Source organism: Pleurodeles waltl, chromosome 12, assembly GCF_031143425.1.
Source record: "Pleurodeles waltl isolate 20211129_DDA chromosome 12, aPleWal1.hap1.20221129, whole genome shotgun sequence".
Taxonomy (NCBI): Eukaryota; Metazoa; Chordata; class Amphibia; order Caudata; family Salamandridae; genus Pleurodeles; species Pleurodeles waltl.
Window position 1 is genome coordinate 489480991 of NC_090451.1, and position 13512 is coordinate 489494502.

Here is a 13512-nt window from a genome sequence, read left to right on the forward strand (position 1 = left end):
GTGCCATGCCAACCTCACACTGCCTGTGGCATAGGTAAGTCACCCCTCTAGCAGGCTTTATAGCCCTAAGACAGGGTACCGCAGGGGAGGACATATGTGCATGAGCACTATGTCCCTATAGTGTCTAAGCAAAGCCTTAGACATTGTAAGTGCAGGGTAGTCATAAGAATATATGGTCTTGGAGTTTGTCAAACACGAACTCCACAGTTCCATAATGGCTACACTGAAATCTGGGAAGTTTGGTATCAAACTTATAAGCACAATAAATCCACACTGATGCCAGTGTGGATTTTATTGTGCAAAGCACCCAGAGGGCATCTTAGAGATGCCCCCTGAATACCAATCCGAATTCTAGTGTTAGGCTGACCAGTTTCTGCCAGCCTGCCACAACCAGTTGCTGGCCACATGGGAAGAGTGCCTTTGTCACTCTGTGGATAGGAACAAAGTCTGTACTGGGTGGAGGTGCTTCTCACCTCCCCCTGCAGGAACTGTAACACCTGGCGGTGAGCCTCAAAGGCTCACCCCTTTTGTTACAGCGCCACAGGGCATCCCAGCTAGTGGAGATGCCTGCCCCTCTGGCCACTGCCCCCACTTTTGGAGGCAAGGCTGGAGAAGATAATGAGAATACAAGGAAAAGTCACCCACCAGTCAGGACAGCCCCTAAGGTGCCCTAGCTGAGGTGACCTCTGCCTTTAGAAATCCTCCATCTTAAGTTTGGAAGATTCCCACAATAGGATTAGGGATGTGCCCCCCTCCCCTCAGGGAGGGGGCACAAAGAGGGTGTAGACACCCTCCAGGACAGTAGCCATTGGCTACTGCCCCCAGACCTAAACACCCCCCTAAATTTAGTATTTAGGGGCACCCAAGAACCAAGGAAATCAGATTCCTGCAACCTTAAGCAAGAAGAAGGACTGCTGACCTGAAAGCCCTGCAGATACGACGGAGACAACAACTGCTTGGGCCACAGACCTACCGGCCTGTCTCGAAAACCTGCAACAGCGATGCATCAGACAGGGACCAGCGACCTCTGAAGTCTCAGAGGACTTCCCTGAACCAAAGGACCATGAAATCCCTGTGAGCAGCGGCTCTGCTCAACAACAGCAACAACTTTGCAACTTTTAAAGGACCTCACTCTTCCCGCCGGAAGCGTGAGACTTCACCCTCTGGACCCGACTCCCCTGACTCGAGCTCCAAAGAACCAACACCACAGGGAGGACTCCCAGGCGACTGCTACCCCGTGAGTAGCCCGTGACGACCCCCCTGGACTCCCACAGCGACATATGCAGAGAGAATCCAGAGGCTCCCCCTGACACGACTGCCTGTAACAAGGAACCCGACGCCTGGACCGAGCACTGCACCCAAAGCCCACAGGACCAGAAGGAACCGAACCTCAGTGCAGGAGTGACCCCCAGACGACCCTCTGCCTAGCCCAGTCGGTGGCTGACCCAAGAAGCCCCCCTGTGCCCTGCCTGCACTTCTAGAGTGACCCCTGGGTCCCTCCACTGAATCCAATACAAAACCCGACACCTGCTTTGCACACTGCACCCGGCCACCCCTGTGCCGCTGAGGGTGTGTTTTGTGTGCCTACTTGTGTCCCCCCCAGTGCTATACAAAACCCCCCTGGTCTGCCCACCGAGGACGCGGGTACTTACCTGCTGGAAGACTGGAACTGGAGCACCCCTGTTCTTCATAGGCGCCTCTGTGTTTTGGGCACCTCTGACTTCTGCACCTGACCGGCCCTGAGCTGCTGGTGTGGTAACTTTGGGGTTGCCTTTAACCCCCAACGGTGGGCTGCCTATGCCCAGGAACTTAGACTTGTAAGTGTCTTACTTACCTGTCAAACTAACCATTACTTATCTACCCCAGGAACGGTTTATTTTTTGTTCTGTGTCCACTTTTAAAATAGCTTATTGCCATTTTAACTAAAACTGTGTATGTTATTGCTCTAATTCAAAGTTCCTAACTTACCTGTGTGGAGTATCTTGCATTTTATGTATTTACTTCAAATCTTGATCTTGTGGTTCTAAAAATAAAGAAAATATATTTTTCTATATAAAAAATAGTGGCCTGGAGTAAGTCTTTGAGTGTGTGTTCCTCATTTATTGCCTGTGTGCGTACAACAAATGCTTAACACCACCCTCTGATAAGCCTACTGCTCGACCACACTACCACAAAATAGAGCATTAGAGTTATCTCATTTTTGCTACTATCTTACCTCTAAGGGGAACCCTTGGACTCCGTGCACACAATCTCTTACTTTGAGATAGTATATACAGAGCAAACTTCCTACAGGACCCATTTGTGGTTTTTTTTTTTAAGGACTCTGCTTAGTAAGTCTGCATTTTGAACACCTAGGAGATGAGTCATAATGATCCTCAAATCTCTGGTGATCAGCTACTTCCGAACTGTTTGTGCCTCATAAGATTGAGGTCTGGATCTCGTTCTCCCCTGCTTGTTGAGGTAGTACATATTTGTCACGTTGTCTGTCTGAACAAGCAGGGATTGCATCTTGAAGGATGTGAGAAAAGCCCTCAACGCTAGATGAACTGCTCTCAGCTCAAGGAGACTGATGTTCCCTGGATTTGGAGGCGATCCATGCGCGCTCTCCATCCTAACCATAAGGCATGTTACTACTACTGTAAGTTGGTCCCACTGATCCTTGAGACATTCCTGGAGAGGTTGCATGCGTAGACTTTTGTTCAGAGTTAGAAAGATACATGAAGCCATCGAGCCAAGAAGAGATGACACTTATTGCTGAGGAGTGAGAGAATTTCATGAGAGAGTGACACTACAGACCGACTGATAGCAGTCTCTCCTCCGAGCACACACTTGCTTTAATGGTGTTTATGGAGGCCCCCAAATAATGCAGCTTCTGGACTGGAGTAGAGTTTGACTTGGTGTGATTAATATGCTGACCTTATCGTTGGAGAACATTTCTGGTCAACTGGTAATGTAGTTGGGCTTCTTGAAGTGCCAATCGTCTACATACAGGTAGACAAAATTACCTGTAAGCTGGTCCCACTGATCCTTGAGACATTCCTGGAGAGGTCACATGTGTAGACTTTTGTTCGGAGTTAGAAAGGTACATGAAACCATCGAGCCAAGAAAAGATGACACTTATTGCTGAGCAGTGAGAGACTTTCATGAGAGAGTGACACTTCAGACGGACTGATAGTTTCTCCACCGAGGACACACTTGCTTTAATAGTGTTTATGGAGGCCACCAAATAATGCAGCTTCTGGACTGGAGTAGAGTTTGACTTGGTGTGATTAATATGCTGACCTAATCGTTGGAGAACATTTCTTTCTGGTCAACTGGTAACGTAGTTGGGCTTCTTGAAGTGCCAATCGTCTACATACAGGTAGACTAAAACTCAGAGCTTTCTGAGATGTGCAGCGACCAATCTCATACACTTAAAGAAAATGCTGGGAGCTGAATTGAGGACAAACGGAAGCAATGTGTACTGGTAATGATCTTGACACACAACAAACTGCAAGAATTCGCAATGCTTCCTGGTTACTGGGATATTAAAAGTATGCAACCTGGAGGTCTATCCAACACTGGAAGTCTCCCTGGTGTATCTGGGGATAGATCTGCTGCAGTGCCAGCATTCAACATTTCTCTCTTCAAATCCACTTGTCAGCTAGTTTCAAATAGAGAATGGGTCTGAACCAGTTTCTGGTACCTTTCTTTTTCACCAGAAAATAGCAGGAATAAATCTGCGTTCCCCGTTGTTTGGGAAGAACAGGCTCGAAGGATGTTTACTTCCGAGCACAGCATCTATAGATGGGGATTGGATGGTTTTGTTGGAGGACTGGTGAACCTGAGACAGTACCATTCCGAGCAATATTTAATATCCAACCACCTTTTGTGACTGCTTGCCACTCTGTTAGGAAAAGAGATATACTTCTCCCTACCAGAGTGGGAAACAGAAGGATGGGAAGTAGAGTTGTTTTGTTCAGAGCCTGCTCTAGGTTCCCTCTCCCTTCCCTATCCCCGAACAGGCTGTTGAGTGGCTTTTCCTTTGGACTTATGTTGCTGCTGTTGATAAATTGGTTGTAGTTCCTGGTGACCTTGGTACCAGTGAGGGGTTTGAACCCTCTGTGCGTAAAAACGTCGTTTGTTAGGTATGTAAGTGTACCTTCACTTTTTGTTCTGCTTTTCGAGCCCTAATGCCTTTAGGGTCTCCATTTCGGACTTCATCCAGGTCATTTCGTCACCCATTTGACTTCTGAATATGACCACTTTGAGGTAGTGCTCTTATCTTTAGGGAGGTCGCCTGCAAATTTTTGAAAAGGCTTCCACAAGGCTCTGTCATATCTAACCAGGCGAACAATGCACTTTCTGCCTTCATGGAGGTGGCAGCTGTACCGCAAACCTTGTGAACCATTGAACCCAACTTTTTACTCTCCTTCTCTGGTGGCACCATAGATGAAGGAGTGTTGGAGTGTTTTAATGTTGTTTCCTTGCCACAAGGATGATCACAGAATCTGCGGGGAAGGTAGAAATAGTGGGTCCTGCTCTGAAGGTCTGTACTTCTTTTGCTGAATCAATAGAGCAGACTTGGTTTAGGCTGGTGTGAGAAACCGGTCCATTGCTGCCCAATAGTTCTAGAACCAATGGTAGAAGAAGCCTAGATGTTGATCTACGATGAAGCATCTTGACAGTGACTATGGGGATGGTGCAGTAGCCAGCATTGGGATGTTTGCCTCTCACTAGGACCTCCTGGAAGCACATCATCCTCTGGGGAGACCCGTGGCTGAGGAGAATCAGACAACGTTGGTGAGTATCTGCCTGTGCTGAAAGTAGAAGAATAATAGGTCGAACGATGTCTTGACCTTGTTCGTGAACTGAATCTGGACCTGGATGTATGGTGACAATGTGAGCATCTAGAGGATGGATGAGATGAGGAACGCTGGGGACCTGTGGCGATGCCTCTAGTGGTGCTAACGATGGCGAGATCTGGAATGTGATCTTCGCGGAGAGGGTAAAGGCCTCACAGGAGCTTCCACAGGTTGTGGAAGAGGTACCGACGCTGGAGTTGAATTAGGTGCCAGAGGAGGTGTTGGAAGTGGAGGCAGTGGAAAAGACTGAGGCAAATGACTAAAGGTGACAACAGAGAGTATACCCTGGAATACTCAGAGTCCAAGGACGATGGTAGACTTCTTTGCCTTGATTTTTTGGCCTTTTCCGCAGGTCTGGATGGTCTTCGATATTGACAGACTCCTTGACATCGACCTTCTCCCACGTCTCAACGCCTACCTCCTCCTTTGTCTCAACGTGGGCACTTCGACGTCGAACGTCTTCTGCGCCTTAACATCATAGTCTCCTTCGATAGCGACCTTCTATGCCTCAACGTCAACCCTCAACATCTCTTTACCATTGACCCAGCCCTCACCGGTGAACATGTAGGTGCGTTACCGTGTCTCGAAGTCAATGCGCTTGACATCGACTTGGAACAATGTCATTTTTGGGCTGTGCTTCTGTTTTTGGTTCTCCCACGCCTGGAGTCCTCAGAGGAAGGTGGAAAGAGCCCTGATAGAGGACTGATCCTCTTCTCGCTCTCTGGATGGCCCACCTTCTGACTGCGCCTGCCACCTGAGTCGCTGATCTGTACCATGGAGACAAATCTTCTCCCTTTCTCTTAGGGTACGTGTGGAAAACATCCTGCAGTGTGGACATCCGTCAGGAACATGGGTCTCAAGAAGGGAGATGATGCAGACATCATGAGTGTTGGCCTTCTTTCTTCCACAGGCAGGACACTGTCAAATAGAGGTGGCATTTTATTTGACCAATGACAATAAATTCCTGTTAGAAAAAATATGAAAACACAGGGAAAGATGAAATCCATCGAGTGAATTAGTTGTCAGAAATTTCCTAGTAATACATTTGATGGAAAAAAAAGCCAAAAAGGCCAAGATCAGTGCTACAAGATCCTGTCATCAGGAGCCGGAAAACAAATTGACGCAACTGCAACCTACTGGGCATTATGAGATACTGGTGGTGCCTGGGCCCTTAAAGGCACAGATGCTGCTTTTGCATCCACATAATGGCAGCCTAATAGGCCACACTGTGCTCTTATGTATTGTATTGTATTGTAATAGTATTTATATAGCGCTTACTACCCCTGACGAGGCGTCAAAGTGCTTTTCGGTGAGTAGCACGCTACTCTGGAACCCTTCTTTTAAAAAGGTTTTTGTGAAAGAGATTTAAGTATTCTACCAAAGTATTCGCCTATATTATATAGGTATTTACACACTTTGGTATTTGTTACACTTTTTTTTTTAAAACACAATCTGAAGAAATTGGCCATTATACCCTTCCTTATAGGCTGCACAATTTTCTTGTTTCAAGTGTTTCTACAGGTCTCCCTGAGAAGGGCGAACATCTGCACTTAAAACATATTATGAAAAAGTGCTCAGGGATCCCTGCACATGGTTGGGCCTATTCAGTGCTTATGATTATCAGTGGAGATCCCCTGAGAGAGTAAACGGATTTTTATTAAGCATCAACTTATTTTTGAAGTTGTTTCTCAAACCAATACAAGGCTTTACACCAATCCAACAAAAACATATTGCACAATGGACATAGCTTTCATGCTTAGCACCAGATTACGACCTAGGCGTGATGGATATCCCGACCACCATATTACAAGTTTCATTATATCCTACAGAACTTGTAAAACGGCGGACGGGATATCCGTCACATTTGTGACAGAGTATCCCACCCTCCAAAGTCGTAATCATGGCCTTAGTCTGGTGAATTCTGTCCAACAGTTGTTTTCCATTAGTGACAAAATATTCCTTGTGCTAATATGAATAAAAAAGTAATGTTTGGGAAATCCGCTATAACTACTCCCAGCATAACAAACCTATACAATTTAGAAGCTTGAACTTATCTGAGTGACATACTTTATTTGGACAAGCTTTGTGCAGATTTGGCAAAGGAGGCCAAGGTTTAAGCAAAAATGCAAAACAATTTCCCTTGGAATTAAGGACTGGTATAAAACCTAACTTTCCCATTGATGTAAACTCAAACCAAATGATGTTCTCCTATATTTTGGAATGCAATATTAAAATCCATTTAACCCCTTCGCTGCCAGGCCTTTTCCTCCTCAGATGTCAGGCCTTTTTTTGGGTATTTGGGACAGTATGCGATTAGGCCCTCGTAACTTTTTGTCCACATAAGCTACCCACGCCAAATTTGTGTCCTTTTTTTCCAACATCCTAGGGATTCTAGGGGTACCCAGAGTTTGTGGGTGCCCCTGGAGGAGACCAAGAAATTAGCCAAAATACAGCAAATATATATATTTTTTTTAATGGGGAAAAAAGGGCTGCAGAAGAAGGCTCGTGGTTTTTCCCTGAAAAAAGCATCAACAAAGTGTTTTTGGTGCTAAAAACCCCATCTTCCCAGCTTTCAGAAAGACTTTAATCAGTAAACTACATTTCTCAACACAATTTTGGCATTTTACTGGGACATACCCCATTTTTACTATTTTTTGTGCTTTTAGCCTCCATCCAGTTAGTGACAGAAATGGGTGTGAAACCAATGCTGGATCCTGGAATGCTAAACATTTCTGAAAAGTAGACAAAATTCTGAATTCGCCAAGGGGTCATTTGTGTAGATCCTACAAGGTTTTTCTTCAGAAAATAACAGCTGAAATAAAAACAAAAATTGAAATTGGGGTGAAAAAAAACAGCCATTTCTCTCCACGTTTTACTCTGTAACGTTTTCCTGCGATGTCAGATTTTAAAAAGTAATATAATGTTACGTCTGCGGGACTCTTCTGGTTGTGGGGATATATTGTGCTTGTAGGTTCATCAAGAACCCTAGGTACCCAGAGCCAATAAAGGGACTGCACCTTGCAATGGGTTTTCATTGTATACCTGGTATACCGCAATTCATTTGGTGAAATATAAACAGTGAAAAATAGGTATCAAGGAAACCTTTGTTTTTCCTAAATGGGCACAAGATATTGTGTTGAGAAGCAGTGGTTATTTCCACATCTCTGAATTCCGGGGTGCACCTACTAGCATGTGAATTACAGGCCATCTCTCAAATAGATGTCTTTTTTACACACTGTCTTACATTTGGAAGGAAAAAACGTAGAGAAAGACAAGGGACAACAACACTTGTTCTGCTATTCTGTGTTCCCCCAAGTCTCCCGATAAAAATTGTACCTCACTTGCGTGGGTACGCCTAATGCCTGCAACAAGAAATGCAACATGCACACATCACATTTTTCCATTGAAAACTGTTGTGTTTTTTGGAAAGTGCCTAGCTGAGGATTTTGATCTCTAGCTCAGCCGGCACCTAGCGAAACCTACCAAACCTATGCATTTTTGAAAACTAGACACCTAGGGAAATCCGAGAAGAGGTGACTTGTGGGGGATATCACCAAGTTCTGCTGCCCAGAATCCTTTGCAAACCTCAAAATGTGGCAAAAAACACCTTTTCCTCACATTTCGGTGACAGAAAGTTCTGGAATCTGAGAAAAGCCACACATTTCCTTCCACCCAGTGTTTCCCAAAGTCTCTGGATAAAAATGGTACCTCACTGGTGTGGGCAGGCCTAGTGCCCGCAACAGGAAATGCTCCAAAACGCTACGTGAACACATCACATTTTCCTAAAGAAAAGAGCTGTTTTTTTTAAAAGTGCCTAGCTGTGGATTTTGGCCTCTAGCTCAGCCGGCACCTAGGAAAACCTACCAAACCTGTGCATTTTTAAAAACTAGACACCTAGGGGAATCCAAGATGGGGTGATATGTGGGGCTCTCACCAGGTTCTGTTACCCAGAATACTTTACAAACCTCAATATTTGGAGAAAAAAAAAATAACACTTGTCCCACACATTTCGGTGACAGAAAGTTCTGGAATCCAAGAGGAGCCACAAATTTCCTTCCACCCAGTGGTCCTGCAAGTCACCTGATAAAAATGGTACCTCGCTTGCGTGGGTAGGCTGTGCCCACAAAAGGAAATGTCCCAAACCACTATGTGGACACATCAAAATTATCCAGTACAAAACTACCTGTTTTTTGGGGTTTTTTTTGCGGGTTGGGGGGGGGGGGGGGGGTTTGGCTGCTTGCATTATGTGCCAAAATGCAATCTGTGTACTGTCAGATTATCACAGCGATGTACACAGGCACATACCCTTCACGCAAATAGAAAACATTCACACTTATTACATGCTGTCCAGGTTTTTGGTCCTGGGCAGCAGCCATATAGGGAAACCTGACAAACCGACATTTCTGAAAACTAGACACCCGAAGGAGTCCAGGCAGGTGTGACTTCCTCAGCAAACCTCAAATTTAACTTAAAAAACAAATATAGCATTTTTCCCACATTTGGGTGTGGGATCACCGCACTGGCTCAAATTCTGTACCACCAAACGTTCCCCTCCTGGTAAAAAAGTTACCTCACTTGTGTAGGTAGGACAAGTGCCTGTGACTGGGAAGAGTCAAAAATGAGGGCAAACCAAACCAGGTCCAAAAGGGCAGTTTGACAAAAAACCTTTTTAGGCTGACAAGTGGGGCAGAATTTTTATCTGTATAGATGCGACAATGCTGGGTGGTCGGAATTTTGTGTATGCCTGCAGATTCCTGAAGGCTCCATCATAAAAATGTGGGAAAAATATGCGATTTCCAGCAAAGTTGGAAGTTTGCAGGGCATTGTGGGTAAGAAAATGGTGCGGGGTGCATGTGAACACACCACCCTGGACACCCCCCAAACAAGAAAGAAGAATCCCCCCCCCCCGGGGAGCGACCCTTGCCTATGGGGTTGCTTCAGATCTGTAAAAAAATGAAAAAGTAAAAAAACATGGTGCCTAGTGGTTTCTGCCCCCATCAACCTAATTAAAATAGGCCGATCTAACCCCCAGGGGGGTCAGAAATGGACTAAAATAAATGTTTAGTGGGCATGTCTGCAGCCCGATCGCTTCACAATCAGGCTGCAGAAATGCTTACCGAGACATGAAAGGAAAGGAAAGCCCTTTCATGCCTCTGCCTAACCCCAACTCCCGGTCAGAAGAGAAATGCTTAGCATTTCTCTTCTGGATCGCAGTGGAAGCACATCTTTTAGCGCAATGGGAAGAGACCTCTGATGAGGTCAGCACGCCATTTGCGCACTGATGTCATCAGACGTCACAGGGGATTTCGGAAGGGGAAGCAATTCCCCTTCCATCCCTGCCCTGGGGAGGCAGGTGGGAGGCTCATGGGTTAATAGAAACATTTTATCTATACGGTTGACTAGATTTCATTACGACAATTTGATGGTGATTTTGGAAAAAACATTCTCAACTGTGGACGAGGGAACACTGATCTCAGATATAAACACAAAAGTGAAGTAAAAGAGTAAGAAATTTAGCACACTCTCCGATTGACACAGAAATATTGCAGCCCGCATAAAATTAAGTATATTCCGCTACTTATTTCATTTTAGCTTCAAGATTGCAGGCTCCATTTCATTAATTTCTGACAGAACAGTGCTCACAGTTCACATTCCATGGGGGGGGGGGGGATTGGTGGGGAAACACTGCTAATCCAATCTCTTGCAACACATAAGCGGCCTACAACAAGAGCAATTTGGACAGCTGAACCAGAGAACGCAAATGCTGAGAAAGTAGCAGAGCCAAATCTGACCAGTATTTTCTTAGAAACAGGCATCTAAAAAAACCTATGCACATTATCTGCCACAAGTAACCTGCATCTTGGACAACTACTTTTAGCGCATGGGTTGTTTCCAGGCTACTTAGTAACAGAACCAGTTCAATTAATTTTTTGATATTGTGCTACCATCTTTGAAGATAACCACAACTTCAGGTTTTTTTCCCCAAGTGAATTTTGAGGTTTTGCTGTGTTATACTTGAACAAAAAGCCTGTTATCGGCTTGCAAACCAGCCTTCATTAATCAGTTGACTATTGCAATAAGTTATTACCTTTCGTTGCGCTCTACACCAGGTCACACTACCACTAGGCCATAAACCTAGTCCCAAGTGCCACTGAACTGCGTGGTGTGAGTAGTTTCCAATGGGAGCTAGGCACAGTACCCTTGGTGACAGAAGCTCTGTCAGCTAAGTACACTGAGCATGTCCTCATTAGCTATGCTAAGGGACCATGGTCACAGCACATGGTCTTTAACCAGTCTGCAACCCTTGCCTATGCCCTTCAAGTCAGAGGCTATTTGCACAGGGGCTGGTCTTTGGCCATGTCTTGCTTTCAAGTTACACTTCTATCAGGACTAGTAAGCTGTGGCCAGAGGGTGTGTACATACATATAAACAAACAAAAAATGACTTTTGGCTTTTTTCATTTTATTTTTTAAGATAACTATTTTTATACTTACATGAAAACTGCATCCTTTTCTACCACCAAGGCAGGTGTCGCAAAGTGAAAACCATACGTTTTATGAACAATATACTTGTATAATAAATCTAGGTTCTTTTCTTCCTTAACTGATGTGTAAATCAAGGCAGCGCCATCTAACGAATTCAGTCAAGAAAAATGATCCATGAACCCAAGTACAAAGTACTACAAACATTACTTAACATATGTTACTAACTGTGCATAATATTCAGGTTTGTGCAGCACTATTGATGCAATTCACAATGCAAACTGTGAAATTTTACAGTCAATACAGCGTTCAAAGACAAAATTGGCTGGTAAACAAATACACAATGAATGAAGCAACTGTGGCACCGGGGTTCCATCTAGATGCACCTTAAAGAGAACCATAAATTTTTCCTTCTTTAGGGTCCACTCTGTAAATCACAGATGGAACGGAGTTTAAATGCTCAAAGGATAATTTCTGTTGTAAAATCAAAACTGATTCTCTCTATCTACCTGCAGATTCCTCATCACTTGAAAATTCCCTGAGGCAACTGACTGAAATCAATAAAGATGAAATAGCTCTGCAACACTGGCAAATGGCTTCGCTGCCCCAAAACAATCTTGAGGCCTATCCCAAAGTGAGGTTATGGAGCATGTGTAGCACCAGCCCATTGCTCTGACATCAATTGCCATCCTTTTAACACATCCAAAGAGACAAATAAAAATGAAATGACAATAACTGCAGCACAAAAAAAACTTTAATAAATATAAAACGGCACCCTTCATAATGGGGAGGCGGGTGAGTTAGTGAGGAATCTGCATGAAGATTGAGTATCCACCAGAAACATCATCACTGTAGGATATGTCCATCTGCACACTTCTCACCTCTTGAATCAATTCTATAGAAATAATCTTGGGAGGAGAGTCTTGGGAAATTCAAGCAGTGAACCAATGAAGACAATCATCCTCACAAGACCAAACTAGTGATAAGTCCAGCACCATCTAGACTATCTAGTAGGATCTCTCCCTAAGAAAATGTAGGACAATTGGGAGGAATGTATGTCATCTTCACTATTGTCATACTCTGGTATGGGGGATGATGTCTTCTGGGGAGGGTGGGGGGGGAATGAGTAGGCTTTATGATGGTCAGGTTATAGCTTATCCAGCTGCGCTCTAACATAGAACATTAGTAGCACAGGTACGAATTACACATCTTGCATAGTGACAGTATGGTGGGACTTTTCCCCATTGGTGATGCATTTTTGATAGATACATATCTACACGTTGCTGCATTGCACATTTCTTTCTGTGATTGCTTAACTGCTGTGATTATTCTTGTATATAAACATGTTTTAGTTCATTTGAGTTACAGACTTATTTTCATATATGTGTGTGGCTTTTATTTGATATCTGTGAAGTGTATTAATAAACTCATTCCTCAGACTAAGAGTGCTGCATTCCTTGGCATTGTTTCCTCTTAGTTTGCGCCAGTGCAATACAGCACCACAGTACTATATACGGAGACGTCCGTGGCATTGAGGATTTCCTCCTCAGCTAGCTAGGTGTTACCTATTCTACACTGTATGTTGTTCAAGCCTGAACTTTAAAAGGATCAATCCCTATTTGATGTCCTTATCTCTGAGCAGGTACATTTACCATGACAAACTTGCAATGGGGGGTAATAGTAGTAAACATGTCACCTCCCCTCACTGCTCATTTATCAGATAATTGCCCGGGGGGTCCTCTTACTTTTGTAGTTGAGGCTCATCCAGCCTATAGAACGGAAACATTTTATTCTTGACTCAAGTTTCCAGCAGTCGATAGGAACACGAATACATTTCATCGTTACACACCTGCTAATATACCTGCACAATACATAGCATGCGCATATTTAGAGATACCTCAATCCTTTCAAGACCACAATTACTGGCTTGATGGTGCTCTACCACACACAATACTTCATGTTAGGTTAGGTCCGCTGAGTAATGATGGTTCTACCTGGCCTTTATTTGCCACATACACACCGCATCCTGATAAACGAAAACACAAAGGCCAGGGCACACCCAAAGTTAAACTCTGTGTAGTGGATCCAAGTGGTATTTCAAGAATTGCCCGATACCGAAACGGTATTACCCCACGCATAACTAGGCTTATCATGGCCCCTATTGCTACTCTTACTCCATATGATTG

The 13512-nt window shown here is 44.4% G+C and overlaps 1 protein-coding gene across 2 annotated transcripts in view; it reads right to left on the bottom strand.

The window, feature by feature from the left end:
- Positions 1-13512, bottom strand: part of DYNC1LI2 (dynein cytoplasmic 1 light intermediate chain 2) — a 306588-nt gene that overhangs the window by 182170 nt on the left and 110906 nt on the right. For both annotated transcript variants that reach the window (XM_069217186.1, XM_069217187.1), the window contains exon 7: positions 11339-11474. In XM_069217186.1, coding sequence (XP_069073287.1) covers positions 11339-11474 — 136 coding nt within the window. The remainder of the gene's footprint in view (positions 1-11338; positions 11475-13512) is intronic.